Source organism: Thunnus thynnus, chromosome 8 (genome assembly GCF_963924715.1).
Source record: "Thunnus thynnus chromosome 8, fThuThy2.1, whole genome shotgun sequence".
Lineage (NCBI taxonomy): Eukaryota > Metazoa > Chordata > Actinopteri > Scombriformes > Scombridae > Thunnus > Thunnus thynnus.
The window spans coordinates 12,391,121-12,413,096 of record NC_089524.1 but is presented as its reverse complement, the minus strand read 5'-3'; the positions used below and the strand labels follow the sequence as shown (position 1 = coordinate 12,413,096).

At 41.9% G+C, this 21,976-nt stretch overlaps 1 protein-coding gene across 2 annotated transcripts; it reads left to right on the top strand.

Moving 5' to 3' along the window:
* Nucleotides 1-10: 10 nt before the first annotated feature.
* On the top strand, nucleotides 11-21,750 carry crb1 (crumbs cell polarity complex component 1). 2 transcript variants are annotated; one of them, XM_067596547.1, is made up of 13 exons: nucleotides 11-493; nucleotides 4,343-4,579; nucleotides 5,750-5,945; nucleotides 6,123-6,262; nucleotides 6,609-6,791; nucleotides 9,241-10,206; nucleotides 11,482-12,032; nucleotides 12,292-12,457; nucleotides 14,159-15,101; nucleotides 15,833-15,877; nucleotides 16,578-16,700; nucleotides 16,807-16,933; nucleotides 20,718-21,750. In XM_067596547.1, exons 1-13 carry the CDS (start codon nucleotides 418-420, stop codon nucleotides 20,934-20,936), a joined length of 3,972 nt encoding a protein of 1,323 aa, XP_067452648.1. In that variant the 5' UTR covers nucleotides 11-417; the 3' UTR covers nucleotides 20,937-21,750. The 2 variants fall into 2 exon arrangements, with proteins under 2 accessions (XP_067452648.1, XP_067452649.1); XM_067596548.1 differs by lacking the exon at nucleotides 20,718-21,750 and having other exon boundaries at nucleotides 16,807-18,204.
* Nucleotides 21,751-21,976: the final 226 nt, after the last annotated feature.

Sequence of the window (21,976 nt, the reverse complement as noted above, 5' to 3'; positions counted from 1 at the left end):
TATATGTAATTATAAAATGAATGTCTGTGTAAAATATTTGTAATCATAAATAATAGCCTATATTTTAATGCTAATCATGGAGGGACATCAATTATCGTCTTTGTATTGCTGTAACTACCTCCCTTATACATCCCCCAGTTCCTGTGTGGGCGGGTGTGTGTCGCCTGTTGCACGCCATGCACGCTGTAGTCTTTTTTTTTTTTTCTTCTTCTTTTTTTTTCCTCCCATCATGTGTGATGGAGGCTCTTGATGGTGCTCCAGCGGGGAAGAGAAGTGTGCGTGAAGTGGCTCCTGGAGTTGACAACAGATGAGACGCTGCAGGCAGGAGCAGCAGAAGCAAAGAGAGGGAGAGAGAGAGAGATATCAGTATCTGACAAGACCTCAACACAGCGAGCAGGATGATCTCCTGTCACGATTATGGATTTAATTCGGTATCATAGTTTTGAATTACTTGCCTGCACAATTCTCATCTCATCACTGTTGGTGATAGATGGTAAGTGACTGCTCTTCTATCCAGTTTGTAGAGTTTCATGTTTTTTCCCCCCGCATTGATCAGCTTTCAGTTATTATCAACCATGAATATATAGTTTATTCCCATTCTTTATGTCATCATATATTCCCCTAATTATAATATGCTATCTATTTATGTAGTATTAGGCTCTTCAGGCTTTTTGCATTTGACTCTCTACAAAACTGGAGTAATTTGTTTTTGCATCCCACATTCACCATGCAGGATGCTTTCTCTCAAGCCTGCAAGTGCATCACCAGACTTTTAAAACACTGCTGTTTGATTAAAATTTCCATCCAAATGTTTCCCTAAACTGTAAAAATAATTAGAACAGTGTCCAATTTGATACCAGCTTCTGTAATTTAATTTTGAGTGTAGTAATTGGCTTGCATTTTAACCAGTCCATGCTTTGAATTTCAATTACAAGACTGTGAGGTGACATCATTGCCTATCTCTGATTGCCGATCTCTACACATTTTCTAAGGACAGAAAAGCGCAAGATGACTAAAAGAGATCTAACAGTTGGGGGGCAGTGTAGTGACCCACGAGGGGGATGGAAGGATTTGGGGGCGGTGGGGGTGTGTGGACAAGTGATGGGACAAAAGGAGGACGCACTATATGTCTTTGAGGCGCTACAAAACACCCAATAACATGTCATGTTATCGCCACTGAGACAAACAGACACGCATACATGCATCGGTCTGGAGGAGATGTCAGGTGTCCCGCATGTGCCATTTGAGGGCCTCCAGATAGGACCTAACAAAGACCCTCAGAAGCAATTTGCATATGAAAAAGCTTTACATGCTGTGGGAGGGGATGTGTGGTCGGCTGGAGCTGGGCTCTGAATCCACTGAACTCTGCCTCAGGGGAATACTGGAAGACCAGTGGGCTCAGTAAAAAGCAAATCTTACGGGAACACATGATTTCCTCTAAATTACACATATGGATTATAAATAACTTCTTCTTCCATGATGTTTATAAGCTTGTAAGTCTTATAATATAGGCCTACACATTCCTCTGATCTGATCTGAATTTAATGGCTGATCCTTGTTGTAATGAGTTCTAATATATGCATATGGTCAGAGCATATAATAACAAAGATCTCCATCACACCCCCGGGTCCCTCACTCTGTACTTCAGTCATGCTGAGTCTAAGTCTAGACATGTATAAGCTGCTCCTGGAGAACCCTGCCAGCTGTCTGTGAAACTGATTGACCTCCACCAATGACAGAAGATTGGTGCCTGAGTTGGTGAAGCTGGAGTGTAATTGCGCTCTCCCACGTCTTTAAAATCTGCACTCAGCCTGATTGGGCTCTTGATGGCTGATTATTGTGCGTGATTGTCATCTGTGAGGAATATTATTCATCTCAACGTGGCTACTTTTGTGCTCCCCCAAATGCTTTATAATGATGAATCTTTCCTGCAAGTGTTGCCACATCCATCCAAAATCCATTGGATGGTGCAGTCGGATTATCATCCAATAGAAGCAACACTTGTTCAGCTGATTTTAAGCCTCCTTCGTGGGGCATCATGCCTCTGTGTCTCCCTTATGCACATTCCTTGGATTACAAGGATCATTGTCTCTGAGCTCTGGACCCATTTGTTCTGCCTGGGGAACGACAATTTTGAGATGCCTTGCTGGTAGCTATGTGTCTTTGATGTTTTCTTGCATACTGTATGTAAGAGCTGTAGGGGGCAAGTCTCAAGGTGGACATGATATATGATTTGAGAGTGAAGAGTGAAGAAAACAGCAATGTTTCAACAGAAGGTGGAGTTCCTCAGGAGGTCACATTGAAACTGTTTCTTAACCTCTTAAACCTTATCTGACCAACTGGTGGGTGCAGCTTCATGACATCATGATGTGCAGAAGCTGTTTAAACCCACTGAACTTTATTTTAAGTTGTAATGAGGATCCCAGAATTTTCAGAGATATCAAATATATATTACATGCCAAATATATTGTAATATTATGCACAAATCATCTAGAATATTTTCATTTCATGTGGTGATGTAGGCATAAAAAATATTGTGTTGGTTTGTTGGTGTTGGAATATTTTACTCAGTGTAAGCATGATAATAATTCAATGCAATGACACTCTATCATTAAGTTAGTGCAGCATGTATTGTATATGTGATATTGCTATTCAGAGTGGAATTGTTTTCCAAATGAAATAAACTTAAGAGGAAGTGTGAGAGGGAAATCAGAGTTTGAGAGGATAAGGAAATTGCTACATTTTTTAAAAGAATATTCTAAAACATGCAGTTGTTAATTGAGATTTGACTATAGACCAAATTACCATCCTGCAACTAGATTCCATTGCCTGAATGGGTGCTTGCGTAACTTCATTAAAATTCTACCATTTTCCACATTGTTCTGGACATGATTTAAAAGTTTGAGACATTTGTCTACTTTTACAAATGAAGTCTGACGTAATTCAACTCTTTTTAAATGTGGATCTCTTGGGTTTACAGGCTTACAGAATACATCTAAGAATACTTTTCAGTTTGCATTAATATGACAGATATGGTGCTTTTATATCTCTATGTGTTCCCACGCACATTAGGCCGTGTGGCAAACTCATTGGATCACCCACAGCTGCTGGTCTTTTCCTCATAGGTTCAAAGGTCAAAAGTCCTTAGCAGCCAGTTCACTTTACATTCATGAGCTGTATTCAATTCCATTCATTGGTTTTGTTACATTTGCAAAAAGAGACATACAAAATTTAGTATTTTTTCTAAATAATTTTGCTGCCAAGATAATTCTTAAACAAATGAACAATTAAATACAATTGAACAATTAAATAACAATACAAAAGTATGGATTACATGGAAATGTCAGACAAAACCCTCTGTTTTTGTAAATTTATTATTAACCACAACACACCCTCTAAGGAGACATGAAAGTTCATGAAATGCAGCAACGTTTTTTTGCAAATATTTCATAGAATGTAGATCTGGTCCAAGACCTCTGAATCGACCATGTCTCCTATTTGTTCAGCAACTCAAACAGAATAATAAATAACAACGAAAAATGAAGTGAAAGAAAATGGCACTTCAGTCTAATTATCAAGCTAATAAAATGTATGATCACACTAGAAGGAGAGCAAAATAAAAGAGCTAGGTTGGCAGTGTAATGTAACTTGACTGAGGTAATTTAACAATTCTATACATAATATTTGTTTATTAGGTATTGGATAGATTATTAAACAGATTCCTGATTCAGTCCGTAACACACAATTTCAGAAAAATTGCTATTCATTGTAGTTTCTGGGGAGGATCAAGTGCTGATCCTCTGATTAGTATGTATGGCAAGTGTTGACTGAAATTAAAAGACCTGAATACAGAGTTCTGGCAGTGTGTCATTAATGTCTGGCTGATTAAAACACAGAATAAAGAAAAAAAAATGCCTCAAATGACTGACTTCGGTCAGATGCAGTCACCATGGAAATAGATTGAATGGTGGAGCCAAACTGTGGAATGGGTTACCATGGAAGCCAGCCATGACGCCTTAAGAGGCCCTTAAATTTAAAGCTCTTGTACTGACAACTGCTAGACAGAAAGCTTTTATGTAATCAAAGAAAAGATAAAAGAGCTTCATGCCAGACATGATTAAACTAGAATAGCAATAGAGTGCATCGATGTACACAGATGCAAATAACTACAGTATGTAGTACATAGGAAAGGCGGTCATTGAAGAGACTGTTTTGAATGTAATCACTTTGTAATACCTTCTTGCAATAACACCGGGTTTGTTTGTCTGTACAGCATAAGCACCAAAAACAATGACATACAGTATACATTAATATTAATACTTTGAATGTAATCTGTTCATAGGTGCATCTCCTGACGGGCTGCCTCCAGATGTGGACCAGTGCACACCAAACCCTTGCCAAAACCAGGCACTATGTCGAATGCGTGGGGATGGCTACTCGTGCTTCTGTGTGCCGGGCTTCCAGGGTGCTCACTGTCAGATTGATGTGAATGAATGTGTTTCACAGCCCTGCAGGAACGGAGCCACCTGTATGGATAGAGTGGGCACGTATTCCTGTCTGTGTCCTCCTGGATTCACCGGTGAGTGAGGATGAATCTAGTGTTAAGATGTCCAGGGGATCCATGTTTAAGGGTTTCTCAGATATGTTAAATTACTAGCGAGAACTATAGAACTTAAATGTGTAAATGTCTCATCTCAGCATAAGAAGACAGAAGAAGAAATAATTTTAACATGAGTAAAAGATTGAATCGTGAGTCATTGTTGCTTAGAAGTGCAAAATTTATGTTAGCCTCAAACAACATGTCATTTTCTGTGTGCTCTATCCAACCTTTTTTTCATGTCACTCTGTCCCTGTGAGAGTTCACGAGAATGACATCTAATGTAACAATTATTTCGATCTCTTTTTCCAAAAAAAGGCATTTCATCTTCTTCAATGCACAGTAATATTTTAAACCTCACCAAATCTACCTGATTTAAAGGTTCCCTGTGGAGTTTTTAGACTCTAGTAGTGCGATAGCTTTTCTCATGCATGCAGGTGATGCGATACACAGTCCTACCAATCATTTCACACTATTCCACTGATCCACAGGTGGCTGTAACACAGCAATGCACCAACAAAGGCAGAGAGGAAGAAGATTTAAACTGCAGGATGTAAAGTAGTTTAAAAAAATCACTTTTTCAAATGTTCTGTAAGAAAGGAAATTGTCATTGTTTAAATCATTTGTTAGATTACAAGGATACATACATTAGTTTTTGTGAGTAACAGTGAATGTAAACTTAAGCTTGTTTACAGGAAAACTCCACAGGACACCTTTAATGAAGAGTGAACTAGCTAAACCATCACTGATGAACCAATCTGAAAGGAGGCAAAATGGAGTCAGCGATTCAAATGACTTACTGTGTTTGTTTTCCTGCATTCAGACAGCAAAAATGTCATCTTTTAAAGTTTTTTAAGACCTGATAAACTTTTATTGTCATCCCCACTTTGCATGGATAGATAGATATTTTTTCTTTTTGATAGTGCAGGGATACACTGAGGGAGATACTGAATACACTGTACTGTGTTCAGAGTCTACTTTAGAACAGTAAACAACTACAAAGGCCTTGCTGTGACATAAAAGTAAAGTAAATATCCCACACATGATCACAGTGACTCCGCATAAAAGCTTTATTCATTTTCACCCTCTGCCCTCAGTCTCTGCAGCAGCATCACCGGCCCTTTGACATCTCTACTGCTTTGATGTTCACAGGGGCCACTTGCGAGATCCAGATTGATGAGTGTCAATCACAGCCGTGTCTCAATGGCGGCAGTTGCCATGACTATGCTGGTGGCTTCAATTGCACCTGCCTGCCCGGTTTCCAGGGACACCAGTGCAAAATCAACATTGACGAGTGCCAAGAGCAGCCATGCCAAAATGGGGCTCTGTGTATAGATGGAGTGAATGAGTAAGTAGCCGAGCCCCAGTCACTGAAAAGAAGTTGCTCTTTCCAAGTTCAGAAAAATAGAAATTAGATTTATACATTTCAATTTTACACTTAAGAACACAAACTGAAGAAATACTGTAAATAATTGGAATCACGTGATTTCCGAATCATAACTATCTTTTTGTCTGATTTTCTCAGGTACAGCTGCGACTGCTCTCACACAGCCTTCACTGGCAGACACTGTGAGACGCCGCAGCCGTCGTGCCACTCTGAACCCTGCTTCAACAACGCCATCTGTAAGGACGATCAGGGTAACTACAGCTGTGAATGCTGGCCAGGTAAATGAAACATTCTGTCACACGGTTAACAGGGATATGTGTATGTATTGTTGAGTTACAGTTTCAGAGGAGATTTGAAAGGTAAAGAGAGACAGGGAAGAGAAACATAGAGATAAGAGTGAGAGATGGGAATCTAATTTGCAGAGAGAGAATAGAAATATGTGTGTTTACAGGTGTCAAATTGCATGTGAACACATCAGTAACACCAAACAGGCATTAATTAAAGCTATGATGGGGAAAACACAACGGAAATCTGACTTTTCAGGATGTTTTGACTCTTCCTAAGATGTGAAAAGACTCTTATACATTATTCCCTCCCAAAAGATTGTCTGCATCTTCGTTTCAGGGTTTGAGGGTCATCAGTGTGAGATAGACATCAATGAGTGTGCCAGCAGCCCCTGCATGCATGGAGGCCACTGCATTGAGAGGTCATGGCAGCACCTGTATGGCAGCGAGCCTCTGCTGCCTGAACACTATGACCAGCAGCGTGCAGCAGGTTACATCTGCAGCTGTCCTTCGGGGACAACAGGTAATGTTGAATTAATTATGTGTTACACAGGTCTGGTTATACACAATAGTAGTTAGTTTCCAATACATTCTGCAGGATGGAGAAGCTTATGTTATTCACACTGACACACACAAGACGCTAAAGTTGTCTTATCAGTAAATAGTGCGTATAGTCAGGTGAATGACCAGGTGCTGATTGAAGCAACAGCAGAGTTAGAGGGTATATTTAAATGAGAGTATTTTGCTATTTATCAAAATACATAAAAGTGTCCTCTATATATTACATACTTGTATATTAACAGTGTCAGTTCAGATAGTTTTAGTTTTACTTCAGGGAAGATTTAAAATATATCTGCCATTGAGACTGCAAATGGCACCCAACAGTGGAAGTGAACTGAATTTAGTTTGTGGTGCTCAAAGCATTAAAATATTTGAAAAACTAGTGTTATGAATTGCAAAGCACTGCAACAGCAATATATCAAGATTTTCCAGAAAGAGTGTACAGGTTACTTAGAATAATCCACAGACCTCTCTGTCAAGACTTGTATTGATATTTTTTACCCTCAAAATAATTCTCAATGAAAGCAGTCAGAAATGAGGGCTGCGGAGTCTGTTTTGTGATATTATAATAATAGTAATAATAACTTATCAAATTCAGCAAATTACAAAGTGCTTTACAAAGGACAGACATAAAAAAGGATGCCATAAAATACCAAATTCACATATACTATATGAACACATACATTCCCAAATCATTTATGACTCTGAGAACTGACCTTAGGCACTATGTATAGGATTTGAAAATTTCCGACTTTGGTGCTCCCTAGTGGTAGCATGAACAGTCACAACTGGCAATTCACAGACATTCACTGTCAGTTTTCACCAGGATTGCCTCTCTCTCTTTGTTTATATAAACAAAATCCATATGCCATCCCAATAATGAATGATGCTATAATCACATAAAAATTACACATAAAGTTTAGTTTTAATTTGAGTTATACTGTAATGCTGTTTGGATGTGTAATGCTCTAGGACTGAGCCTGGCTCCATTAACTACAAATGAGCAAAATGAGTGAGCAATTTGCATTGGAAACAGGTAATATTGTTCATAATAACGCATATAACATTTAAATATATATTCACAGCATATTGTTGGTGTAGCCATGTCCAGAGAAACTTCACACTGTAATTTGTATTAAATAATACTTTCCGGTTACAAAAGCAGACCCTGTCAGTCTTCCTGCTTACACAAGACTTGATCTAGCAGTGAAGGTAAGACTGTGAGCCGTTGCCGGCTGGAGTTGTGTTCTAAAAATTGACTCTCTGCCAGTTGCAGTGGCACTGACTCAGTAAGGTGGCCAAATAGCATTAGAGTAATCCCCAGGATCTGGCTTTGCCGGTCTCCTGACTGGAGCTATTCAACCCTACGTGGCTATAGAGAAGTAGACAAGGAGCAGACCTCCACTGGGATGGCCTGTATACACACAAACTAATATGGTGCACTTAGACAAGTTTGGGGCTATTCTGGGGGAAAGAGTGACGGCATGATGTGGACACACACACCATGGATTTGGGGGATTCTGTTGCTTGTAACAGGTAACAATGTAACACCTTTTTGTAATAGTAGATATTTTGTATTACAGTGTTACATAATAAGTCAAATTCTGATGTTATTTTTTCTTTTCTTTCTTCTAATATAAAACAAGTAAATTAGCTAACAACTGAAGTGCAGCGAAGCAGCAAACCACCTGTTTTTTGTTTTTTTTCTGTGGTGGTTTTGTGTTGTACTACAGGCCTTATAGCTGTTGCTCTCTGTACAAAATGTCTACTCAGTGTATCCTTTTTAGATTTGAGATCTAAAAATTTGCAGAAAATATCAAATGCTGATCACAACAACAGCATAACAACAACACATCAAACAGGCAAACAATGTTAAGAGGATAATGCAGTACACGGACAAGTCCAGTTACAAGTAAACACGTGGACTGCTCTAGTAATAGCCGGGTACACGGATATGTGCCTAAACCAGCGAAGAGAACGGTGTTTAATACCTGAAAGCTTTGCCTCTAGTAGGGATGAATTGATTGTGTCAGGTTAAAACAGTGGCTGAGAACAGAATCTGTGTCAGAGGAGGAACATAGTAGTCCGTTATATCCTGTCCAACGAAGAAAAAAAAAACTGGGCATGTCCAGATTTTTCTGCACTTGCCATTATTATGTAACTTGCCCACATAATAGTCAAATACAAGTGTATGAATGTGACTTGTTAAACTCACAAAAGGGGAATCTTTTTGCTTATAAGACTACTGAAGCGTGATGACAATAAGTGATGGCTAATTACATAACTGACATCTGTAATCATGTTTTAAGTTGTTTAATGACAACAACCACAAATGGTAATATGGTTTCTGACCTCTGTTGCTGGAAAAAAAAACACAGTGGTGATTTTATTTTATTCTTTCATGCTGACAGGTTCCCTCTGCCAGGAGGTGATAAACCAGTGTGACCCAAGTCCCTGCCATAATGGGGGCATGTGTGAAAGCCATGTTGGGGGCTACACTTGCCACTGCCTCAAAGAGAGTGGCGATGGTATCGTCTATGGAGGTATAAACTGTGATGTGAGGCTTGTGGGCTGTGATGGCCACGAATGCCAGAACCAAGGCTCCTGCTCTCCTTTCCTGTTGGATGGGACTCACGGCTACACCTGTTCCTGCTCGCCTGGGTACACTGGCAACCTCTGCAAGACCCCCACCACATTCTCCTTTGAACGCAGCGGCTACCTGCTGCTTCAGAATCCGCTTGTGGATGCCGAGGTCTCTTGCAACATCACCCTGAGCTTCAAGACTGTTTTGCCCAGGGCGGTGTTATTCCAGCGGAAAGGCAGGGGGCTGCTGCTGAGCCTGGAGCTGGAGGAAGGGCAGCTTCGCCTCACGCTGAGGAAGGAGGCTCCTACTGGGGCTGAACCAGAGAGCCCAACCCAGGTTCTGGAGCTTCCACACAATGTCACGGATGGAGAGTGGCATTCTGTCGAGGCTGTGCTCGGACACTGGGTGCTCAGCCTGAAACTCTTGGATGACGCTGGGAGCTGTGAGAGCCAGTCATGTCACAAGGTTGCCCCAGTCCAAAGCATCCTGACCGGGCTGGTGTCACCTCCTCAGAACACTTTTATTGGAGGAGTGCTTAAGGACTCAAATGGCCCCAGTGAGGACTCTCCACTTCCAGCATTCATTGGCTGCATGCAGGATGTGTTTGTGGACTGGCAACTCATCGTCCCTCAGGAGTGGCTGAGCGACTCTGCTGTTAATGTGTCCCCTGGCTGCAGCCACAGGGACCGCTGCCTGGACGTGCCTTGCCAAAACAGAGGACAGTGTGTCAACCTGTGGCAGAGCTACCAGTGCCGGTGTCCAAGGCCTTACGAGGGGCAGGACTGTGAAGAGGGTAAGTTAAATGTCAAATGGAGAAGTCAAATAGCTGCAATACAGTGTAAAAATGGGGTTAGATTTTGGTTTTCCTGTTCCTTTAAATGCACATACACTATGAAAAATAAACGAATATTTCCATTGCAGTAGGGAAACGTTTGGGATAAGCAGACACAACATCACCAGAGTCTTTAAACTTTAAGCTAACCTGATCAATTGGGTAGTAGTTCACTCCCACAAAATTTCTAAGTTGCATAATTAAATAACATCCTCCGTTGCTGATGTGTAACAGAAGTGAAGGGAGTAGAGATGAGGCCAATCAAAAGCCAAGTAAAGGACAGAGGCAGAGATCCTCTTATCTAACACACTGGATTAAGGATATAAGGGAGTCTATTTTGGAAATAGTCTGAACATGCAAGGCAATGGCACACTATTCAGTAGACTATGGAAAACTGTGATCAAAACATCAGATACTTAATGATAAAGAGAATGAATAAATGTAATTTTCACTAAAGTTTGCCCTGAAAGTGTTTAATAGTTCCGTTTTTAAACTAAGCTATCTATAGCCTCTTGAGTCTTATCAAAGCAGATTACTGATCACGGTGTCAGATGGGAGAATTTGGACGCACTTTTACTCACATGCTCATGAATGCACACACCTGTACACTTGAAATTTCCACTCCCATACACATGCAAGCTTTTATATGACCTGTCATGCTCTGTATGTCCTTTATGTGTTCTCAATGTCTCGCCTGCCGTATAAGGTGACCAACCCACAGCGGAAAGTGCTGACAGCGGACACAGAACATGCATGAGGGCTGGTGGCAGCTTAGATTTCCTCTCTCTGTTCCCGTTCTTCAAGAAAGCTCATCTGAATTTGCTTAAATTTCAGATTCTTGCTTGTTTGGTGATTCTATGTTTTCACTGCAAGCAAGTACAGACAGAGTTTGCGAACTGAAATCTATCATAATTCGATTTTAATAGTATTTATTGTTTCTATGTTTATTTCACACCCTTGTGCAGCAACTAAATAAATTAAAGGTACATAAAAGATATTCACAGATTTATGTGTGTGAATTCTTTTTGACATCAGTTACACTTTTTGTGTAACTGATGTTACACAAAAGTTTTTTTCCTCTACAACCAAAACACTGCAAATAAGTGATATTGTGGAGCTTATATAACATATAACCCTGTCTACAGTAATTCATCTTATAATGCATGCTGGTCAAGCTTTGAGGCACTTGAGAGTTAACACATGAAGATGTTTTCTCATGTTTTTCCTTGTTTGCAGAACACGTAACTGCACGCTTTGGGAACGAGGACTCTCACAGCTATGCTGCGTTCACTGTCATAGACGATTTGGATCATGACCTCTCCATCTCCCTCTTCCTGCGTACAAGGAGGCAAAATGGACTCCTCCTGGCCCTCGCCAACAGCAGCAGCCAGTACCTGCACATGTGGCTGGAGGACGGCAAGGTCACAGTTCAGCTCAATAACTTTGAGAGCCTGAAGTCGGAGAGTGTGATTGATGACGGCGAAGTCCACTTTGTGAGTGTAGAGGTGGTGGAGGAGCGCATGGCGCTGTACGTGGCAGCTCAGAAACAGGGTGATGTGGAGGTCAAGACAGTCAGTGTTCAAGCAGGAGATACTGTCTATGTTGGAGGTCTTTTGGAGATGGGGGCAACATCAGAGTTTGGTGGATATTTTAAAGGCTGTATCCAGGACCTGAGGATCAATGACAGGAGGCTGCAGTTCTTCGGGTTGGACACCTCAGTGAGATCTTGCCCTCTGAAGCTCATGGAAAATGTGACTGCTGGCTGCTCCGGTGACAACGCTTGCAGTGTGAGTGAACAACTTGTTTACACAAAGTGTTGGTGTCCTTCCAGTAACATTTGTCAGTCTTTTATTCTCATCATTAATCACCAGGGACAGTGTCTTTCTTTAGTGGAAAATAGATCAGAGTGTGCAGGAATTGATTAAAATTAATCTTAAAATGAATCACATCTATGAAAGTATTCACATCTTTAGTGTAAGGGGATCAAACAGATATTATGCAGAATTTGGTAAAAGTAAGCCCCTTTTATCTGTTTCTCATCTTCAGAGGAACCCATGTCTAAATGGGGGAATGTGTTACTCCATGTGGGACGACTTCATCTGCACCTGCCCGGCCAGCACAGCAGGGCGGCGCTGTGAAGAGGTCAGGTGGTGCGAGCTGTCACCGTGCCCCATAGATGCAGAGTGCAGGATAATGAACCAGGGATATGAATGTAAGTGAAGTCCAACATTTTAAGACTTACAGTACCAGTCAAAAGTTTGGAGACACTTTCCCATTCCCTTAAATGAGAAAATATGTCCAAACTTTTGATTGGTACTGTATGAGTAGAGTCTTTAAAGGCAAACCCAAAATGCATCACAAGTTAATTGAGACAACTCAAAATCAAGTCTTTCAGAGTAAGTTTCAAATCAAGTCATAAACCGCTATGTTTATAGTGTTTTTTTTACATGCAGTAGTGGACACCAAGTCCATACAATGTGTGTAGCTATGTACATGTGCTTGTCTGACACTGTCTTTTCATTGCTCTGCAATTATACAAGGCTAAAACTTGAGAAATTAATGTATTTGCTCAAGTATCAAGTGTCAAATAACTCAAGTCTCAAAGCAATTTTGCACGACAAATCCCCCATGCTCATTTGTGTGACTTGTGTCCAACAATTGTCTGCACCTTATAAGATACCTTCAATCAGAAAATGTTAGTTAAAAAACGATGTCACACATGGTATAATAACTGTTAGATGGTTAGATGGAGTGCCCCTGTAGCTTTGGGGCATGAACCGCAACATCCCCAGTTCAAGACCTGATGCATCTATCTCTCTCCCTCACTTCCTATCATTTCTCTATTGTCTGTAATGAAGGTGTAAAATGCCAGAAATCTTAAAGAAAACAAAAAAAAACTGTTAGATTAGGTAATAATAAGTTGCCAACTTGAGATAAAATATACCTCTAAAAGACTTCAAAATGTTATTCAAGCCAAGCTGTTAATGTCATATATTAATTACAGCATATTTTCATGTGATAATGTGAAGTATCACATCATCATATATTATTCATATACTTATTATTCACCCTTGTGAACTTTGTCAGTGTAGCAGTGTGATGATAATGCTTCATTATGTGATAATATGATACATTAATTTAATTTGTCAACTATTTTACATTTTGGTAAATTGTTACATGATCAGACAGTTAAAGGGAACCAGTTGCTACATATTATTTATAACGAACGGTGAGGTTGGATTTCCCCAAAGCATCGTAAAAATGAGCTAATTTTTGTGCTGTGTTATTAGTGGTCCATTTTGCTGCCTGTTTCTGCTGTTATCTTCTCTTTGATGTCATTTCTCAGTTACTTAAAAGCCCTTAAACCCAGACTATGGAGTTGTTTACTTCTTAGACTACAGTCTATGTGCGTTACCTAATCTTTGACCTTGTTTGTGGATTTGTGTCATCATTATGTTAGTCATCATGTAACAGAGTGATACAACATGCTTGCTTACATACCGGCCTCAATCTGCCCACACAGTATATGTGCTCCGTAAAGCAGGATTGGCCTGAGGCCAGATTATCCTTTTTTTGCTGGGATTATTGATGATTTGCTGTGTTGTCCATCTGTCCTGTAAATTACCCCACCTTCAGTGATTAACTCATTGAGGAACAAATACCTGCTCATTACAGATAAATTACCTCATGTAGTTGCCTACAATGATTTGAGTGTTATCATCAATCAGTCATCTTTAAATTAAGAATCAGTGCTCTTGCCTGATTCCCTTTTTGTATTATTGTGCATAAAGGCAGTAAAAATCAAAAACAGATGATGAGCCACACTCACAAAAAGGTTTCAATGGTGAGACAAAATAAGTGTGTTAATGTGTAAAGAAATATACCTTACAGATATCTCCTCCTGACCTCCTAGGTTACTCCAATGCAACTTTCCTGAATGACAGCACTGTGTTGTCCTACCGGGGAAACGGCCACATATTCCGCAATCTAACTAACCTTTCCCTAAACCTGCGCACACGGAGGCGTAATGCAGCCATCCTACACGCAGAGAAGGACTCAGCCTTCGTCACACTCTCTATCCAGGATGGTTTTCTCTTCATGGAGCTTCAGAGCACTCCTAGAGGTGAAGGAGAGGAGACGGAAGAAGAGCAGGCAGTGTCTACAGTCAGCCTGAGCAGCAGGAGCAGTGTCAGTGATGGTGAGTGGCACAGCGTCCATCTGTTCATGGCAGCACCCTGGGCGCCTACTTCTCGGTGGACTCTTGTGCTGGATGAAGAAATAGATGAAGCCAGCACCTCCAGGCACCAGGGGGGCAACTTGGATTTCCTCAAGCAAGGAGTGGACATATTCTTGGGGGGCCTGGCCCCGGATGCCGGGTGGTCTCTGACTGGGTGCCTGAGCACAGTAGAGGTGGGCAGCATTGCCCTGCCTTACTTCAGCTCCTCTGACGTGAACCTCCCACGCCTGCAGGAGGAGCAGTTCATTCAGACATCATGGCATCCACCGCTCCTTGGCTGCAGCGGGGCCCCCGTGTGTCAGCCGAACCCCTGCCAGAATGGAGGGGAGTGCCGGGACCTCTTCAACTCCTACAACTGCAGCTGTGCTGAGGGCTGGGCCGGGAGGCGCTGCAACTTCTTCACCGACACCTGCGCTTCTAATCCCTGTGTCCACGGCAATTGCAGCGTGAACGGTCTGACCTACGAGTGCACCTGTGAGTTCGGCTACGCAGGTGCGGACTGTGAGGAAGAGGTGGATATGTGCGAAAACCACCTGTGTGCCCATGGAGGCACCTGTCTGCACGGGCCAGACAGGTACGCCTGCCTCTGCCCTGAGAACTACACTGGACCCCTTTGCAAGTAAGTTCAGGTGTTTAATGCAAAAGGAAAAAAGTCCGACAATAGAATATAATAAAACTGCAAAGAATACTCCCTTATATAGAATCGTCCCTTAGGCTTGTGGAAAGTAAAGACAAGCAGTGGAAGATGAGACGATCCCAACATAAATATTTCATGCTCTAAATACGACTTTGCTCGTGTGTGAACGGTTTCAGGAGCCTCGTTAGTTAGTAAACACAAAATACACAAATAAATGCTCAGACAAATTGCATAGACAAGGGACCGCACCACAACACAAACAAAACCCTACACTGTAAATGTTTCCCCATCTCTGTCTCTGTTCAGCATTTCAACCACGCCTGCAGTGAGCGTCTCAGAAGTTGCATTTCTATTCTAGTGTCAGCCAGAAAAGGCCTCAGTCTGCTGTGGTGTCTCACAACACAAGGCTCTCTGGTTCAGCGCCAGTTTCTTTCCCCTGTCATCTACAGTTTGCCTCGGAGAACCAGCAGGGGAACGCCTCCAACCATTTATCCTGTAAACACACAGCCTCTTGCATTTTGCCTCTTTTGCACAAGGAAAAAGCCTTTGCAAGTGTCTCGCTAAGCAAGCCACCAGACAAGCTGCACATCTCCCTTTACTGCGAACATCTACGCTGTAAAGTTTTCATCAAAATGACTTCGTTTTGTTTGTGTCTCTTATTTGTGTCTCTTTCTACCCTCTTTCCCCATCTTCCTTTCTGTTCCTCTCTCCAGTGAACGCGTTGAAGAAATTCCATGGTACATTGTTGTCAGAAATGTGTAAGTAGTTTGTTTTTTTTTCTCCTATTTCTCAGGTGTTCCCTATTTGTTTCCTGTTAGATATTTGTCTCTCAATTGTCATGTACAATGTCTGCAGTTTTTTTTGTTCAACTGCGTGCAACAAAATGCCAAGCAAAGCTAATATTAACGCTCCCTGTGACGTTGTTTGTTTTAACATGAATGAGATACCCGCTGTTTCAAATGAGTGACAGCTGTAGTTCAAAATGACTCTCGGCATCTAAAGTAAAACTTCACCTATCAAAGTTGTGCGTTTGTCAAAATGAAAAAACACTGGTATTTTGTTACTACTGAGGGATGGATTTCAAGTTACCAGCAGATTTTGGAACAGAGCTGCTCCGCTCCAGGCAAAATTAAGTATAAAAGACTAGAGGTCATGGAGGAATGGTTGGCTTTTTCATTCCTGTACATGTGATTTGACACCTGCTGCTGGATAGTTGCCAGAGGTCATTAAACTTATTATCCTGGTCGGCTCCTAAGCCTCTTTGTCCCCCCTGTGGGGGAACAGCAGGAGGTCGAACAATACAGCTCCTGCCTGGCTGCTTCGTCTGCTTCCGGCTGTTGTAAAGACGACAAACTCTAATGCACACGACCCACTGAACCTCTAAATACCTCTGACACTACTGCCTCAAATAAAACTGAAATAACACGCACATTTTCCCTTTCTGTTTGTCTGTACCAGGAGGCCCAAGCTACCTGTTTCTGTGTGCGGCGATGATACCAGAAACTATACCTGCTTCAATGGAGGCAACTGCACTGACCGAGAGCTGTCCTGTGACTGTCCACCTGGCTTCATTGGACACCGGTATGATAGAAAAACAGGAAAAATCATTCCATGAAAACCTGTAAACAGGAAAAATGGATGCAAGAGAAAATGTACTGTCCATCCATCTCTGTTTCTGTGTCTGTAGGTGTGAGCAGGAGGTGGATGAGTGCAAGTCCAACCCGTGTCTGAATGGAGGCTACTGCCGCAACCTCATCAACAAGTTCATCTGCGTGTGCGACATGAGCTTCGCCGGGGACATGTGCCAGACGGATGTAAGCGACATTTACTTTTACGTGGCCGTACTGCTGTGGCAGAACCTCTTCCAGCTGCTCTCCTACCTCATCCTCAGGCTGGACGATGAGCCAGAGGTGGACTGGGGAGACAACGAGTGAGAGTGTGTGCATGTATGTGTGCGGGACTGTTTGTGAAAGAGTGGATGCAGAGTGGGATTTGAAGGTTCGTCAGTGCATGTGTGTGGGTGTTTCATTGTTTATAAAAGAGGGGAATAGCTAGTACTTCTCTATACAAAGCACAGGGAAATATTTAAAACCAACCTGCTGCACACATATTTCTCTAGTTGACTTTTTTTGTGTAGTTGTCGGGTTAACTGTACTGCAGAGCTGTTCCTGTGCCTTAAAATGAAGCACCTTATTTAATGTAGTTAGATAATAACTTAATTTACATATTTAAGTAGCTATGGATCAGAGCAGCAATAATCTCTGTACAGACAAAACAGTGAAAATAAAGTGATTGCAGGACTAGAACTAAGGATTATTTTCACTATTATTACAATTAATCTGTTCATTGTTTAGTCTATAAAATGTGAAAAATGTCCATCACAAGTTGCCAGAGCCCAAACGGATGACTTCAGACTGCTTATTTTGTCTGATAAGTCCAAAAAGATTATTAGAATTGATTGTTATCAACTTGTCAATTAATTACTAATTTCTACATTGCACAGGATAGTTATTGTGTTCTAAAGGGAGAGATAGTCTATATTCAATAATGCACTTTTTGGTGAAGTGAAGAACATTATAATATAAGTATTATTTATAATGTTTCTCATTGAAGATATCCTGTCAGTCTCGTCTGAGCTGGATTTTGGGAGCTCCATACGCCTAAATGTATGAACTATCAAAACAGTGTTGTAGTAACAAAAGCACCTAGAGGGGCTCGAAGACGACAGGATGTCTGACTTTGTTGTTGATGTGCGTTCAGATCACTGTGGTGACTGACTGACTGACTGGCTGCTGTGCATTGTTTTGTAACAAAGAAGAAGTTTCTGTCTCTAAACCTTCCTGTCAGAGGCGAAGATATTTTCAGCTTAAATTCTCTGCGGCTCCGCTTGAATGTTACCTATCAACAGTCACCGTGTGGTCAACCTTTAAAAATCATTGCAGTCGTCTGTCTTTCAGTCATGCTGAAGAATCCGTGGATGACTGTAACTTCTTGTTTGTCTGTCTTTCTCTGTCCTCATGTCCAGTGTCTGTTTAAATCCAGTCTGTCTTTGTTGTTGTCAAATAAAAAAAAATCTTTCTTATGAGCTTGATTCGTTGTCTGTCCTCTTTTCATCTAGTTTTTTTTTTCTTCCATCATCACACATTTGCTTAATTCTCTGTTTCATTCCTCCATTTTCACCTCCTGACAAACTTCAGTCGAACATTAACAAAACCCTTTCATTGATTTCCTAACCGTGTATCAGTGGGTGTGTGCGTGTGTGTGTAAAGAAGTGTAGTCAGGTGGCCACCGTGACGCCAAAAATAGACATTTAATCTCTCCTAACAAGATGTAGTGTGAGTATAGTCCAGAATAGTTCAAGTTCATAGACACGTGCAGAGCAAAGGCACAGAGCCTTACTTTTGTGTATTACTGGTAGGGGCCTGTTTTTCATGGTTTGGGCTAGCCAGCAGTTTGTGGAAGCCTTTTACCTCTTTAAAGTGAGATTCATAAAGAAATTAGTGCAAATTAGAAGAAGTTGACCTGGCTCAGCCCCCGGCCTGATTGCCTAACCAGTGCTCAACCTCACTAATGCTCTTGTAGCTGAATGGAAGCAAATCCCCGCAGCCAGGTTCCAAGATCTCGTGGAAAGCCCTTACAGACCAATGGAGGCTGTTACAGCAGCAGATTAATGCCCATGATTTTGAATGAGATTTTGAATAAACACATATGGGTACAATATTCAGGTATTCACATACTTCTGACCATGTAGTGTATGTGGCAATGGCACTCATCTCTTGTACACCTGCCTCCTCTGTTCCATCTTGCATTTTTCAAGTGTGTGCATATGTATTTGTGTGTGTGTGTGTGTGTGTGTGTGGCGTGTATCCTTTGCAGACACAGGTAATGCTGAGGAAAGTGGGGGGAGGAAATGGAAAGCAGTTTTTCAGTGTCGGCACTGATGTGGCCATCCTTTGAGAGAGGGAGAAATGTGCTGCGCCAGCGAAAAAGCAGCATCTGGTGCTGAAGTGCAGTTTCAGCAGAGAGCTGGTGGCATTCACAGAAGTTCGGTCTGCTTCACAGAAACATATGAGGGCAGCTTATCTGGCAGGCACACACACACACACACAGACACGCACGCACACATGCAGAGCAGGTTGATAGTGCTGACAGCAGGGAAGCATTGCTGCTGTCTCTGTGTGCGAAGCTGCTCTGCCGAGGCTTCAGGGTGGCCTTGCTGTGTACCTTAGAGACTGGTTAGTTAGACATATCCGTGTCTGTGTGTGTGGCAGTCGCTGACTGATGGCGGGTCCTGGCTGCAGGCTGCTCCGGCTCGCTTGTGTCACACTCGCTCTGACAGCCAACTGTGCTGCAGTGACAGGTAAGCACTTTCCAGGAGTCAACAAAGGACCTGTAGCGAGGGAAAGAAACTGTCATATCTGCAGCGTCGAGCATGAGTGCATAAGTTATTTTTTGCCTCAGGATACGGATGGTTGTATTTTTATTAGAATTATGTCTCCATGTTGATTGCTCAGTGTAAAGTTTGCTGACTTCTGAGATTTTTTTTCATAGAGTGACAAGTTCAGTAAGAAGCTTTAGTCATGAAGATACTGTCAACCAGAATTTTAAGTGTTATGGAGTGATACTTACAGCTGTTGTGCTGTTGGTAACCTGGTAGCAACCACTCAGACTGTCACGACTATCACACCAACCAGAACTACTGATGTAAGTGCATCTGCTCCTCCGTGTTCTGCTGCTGGTTAATGAATGTTAACCAATCACTCTCCTTCTGCACTGGAAGCTTTGACTCATTTTGATTCACTAGGTTTGACTGGTGAGGTCTGAAATCGCTGTGTTTGCATGTAGGGTGATTATGTTCCTGGTTGGTGATGAAGCTGTTTGTGTGTGTGAAGATCAAAGGGCCACAGGGATGTAAGTTAAAAATGAATGTTAGCAGGTTTCACAAGTCATTAAAACACCTGCATCCAAATCAGACACTTCATGTAAAGCAGCTTTTCTTCCTGCTTGAAAAGAATCATGTGTGTGACTGCATGAGCTATTTTTGGTGTGTGAGTGTGTTTCTGGGGGTGTTTGGACTGATGGGATCATCAGGCAGCATCTTGCCTGTGTGTATGTATGTGTGTAAATATGCATGTGTGTTTTGTGTGTGTGTGTGCGTGTGTGTGATCCTCCACAGATGGAGCGTGCTCCATACAGCTCGCGGGTGGCTGCCGTGCTGGCACCGTGTCTGGTTGGCTTGGCGATAGTGGTGATGCTGGCTCTGGCCCTGGCTGTAGCCAAACTGCGAGAGAGGCGGCAGACGGAGGGAGGTTTCGGTTCGAGGCAACTCGAGGCTCCTGGTGGTCGCTACCCACCTGCTGAGCTGGGAAACGCATCCATCAGCACTTTGGCAGCACGCGTGGAGCGCCTGGTGTAGTGTAAAGCAGTGAGGAGAGGGAAACTGTGTGTGAGTGCGTGAGTGAAAGAAACTGTGCGAGAGTGATATGAAACGATGAAATAAACAATGTATCTTGTGTGTGAGCATCTTAGAATACTTTCCAGTAATTCCAGTAAGCAGCCAACCTCTCTGACTCCTGTCTCCTTCCCACCTCCTTCCAGCTGACCTCAGAGGGTTTGACCTCTGACCTCTTACTGTCCATCAGTCTGGTTTCCATCGCCCTGCTGCTGGTTCTCATCCTGACATCTGTCGGCCTAGTGGTGGCGCTAAACCGCCGTGCCACCCACGGCACCTACAGTCCCAGTCGGCAGGAGAAGGAGGGATCTCGAGTGGAGATGTGGAGCATCACGCAGCCGCCACCTATGGAGAGGCTCATATGAGAGGGAGGTGGGAACTGTGTTTGCATGCACTGACATACATCTGATAACAGAGGACCATGCTGGATTAAAACATCATAAAAGAAGAGATATCCATCTGAACTGTGCAGCAGAATATCTGCAGCCTGCTTATAAACACGTTTGTCACCTCTCAGTTCCTCCATCCTATAATTACAGCTGTCATTCTTCATTTGCATAAACACATGCTGGAAGACCTGATGAGATCTCACGACACCGTTTTTGTGTTTTTGCATCCCAGTGCCTCATCTATCTTTCTACCCTGTGCTGCACCTTGCTTTAGCCTCCAGCAGTACATCCATCTAAATACAAAGATTTGAGCTCAGAATGTATTGAGTTTGTTGCATCTTTGTGCCTGATCCATATTTGTAGAACTGATGTACCAGCGAGCACCCCAAAAAAATGTAACCAGACTTTGGGACAAACAAATAGTCCTTTTAATTTAAATTCCTTAAGTTTCATCCATGTGTATTTATTATAGGACAATGCCTTTCTAATTCTTTGTTTATTACATGTCTATATGCTGAATGTTGCTGTCATCATTGATTCTTTTGAACGTTCTCACTTTCCGTAGCTCCTCACAGACAGAATTATGTCCTTCAAGAGTCCGATTTAAGGATTAGTTGCACTAGTCAAGAATAGTTGCTTTGCTTCCTCTGGGCCGACTTGAATGTTGTTAAAAACTAGAAATGTCTAGACAGCTGTGTCATTTTAAGTGTATGCACTGTAATGATTATTTTGTATATTAAACTGTGATTTTTATTTCTACCTTCAATTGTTGGCAACTGTACATAGAAAATGTGCTGTTTAATTAAAGTGAATTTATTTGTCTCGATTCATTTTATATCTACAAAGTTTCATGTGTCTATTTAGGAACAGTTTGGTGCCACTGTAAGAAAGAATTTATATTTTTACTTTAGTGTTTGTCTAATCAGTAAACCAATACACTGACACACACACACACACACACACACACACACACTCAATATGTTGTATGTAAAATACATTCTGTCTTAATAGAGAAA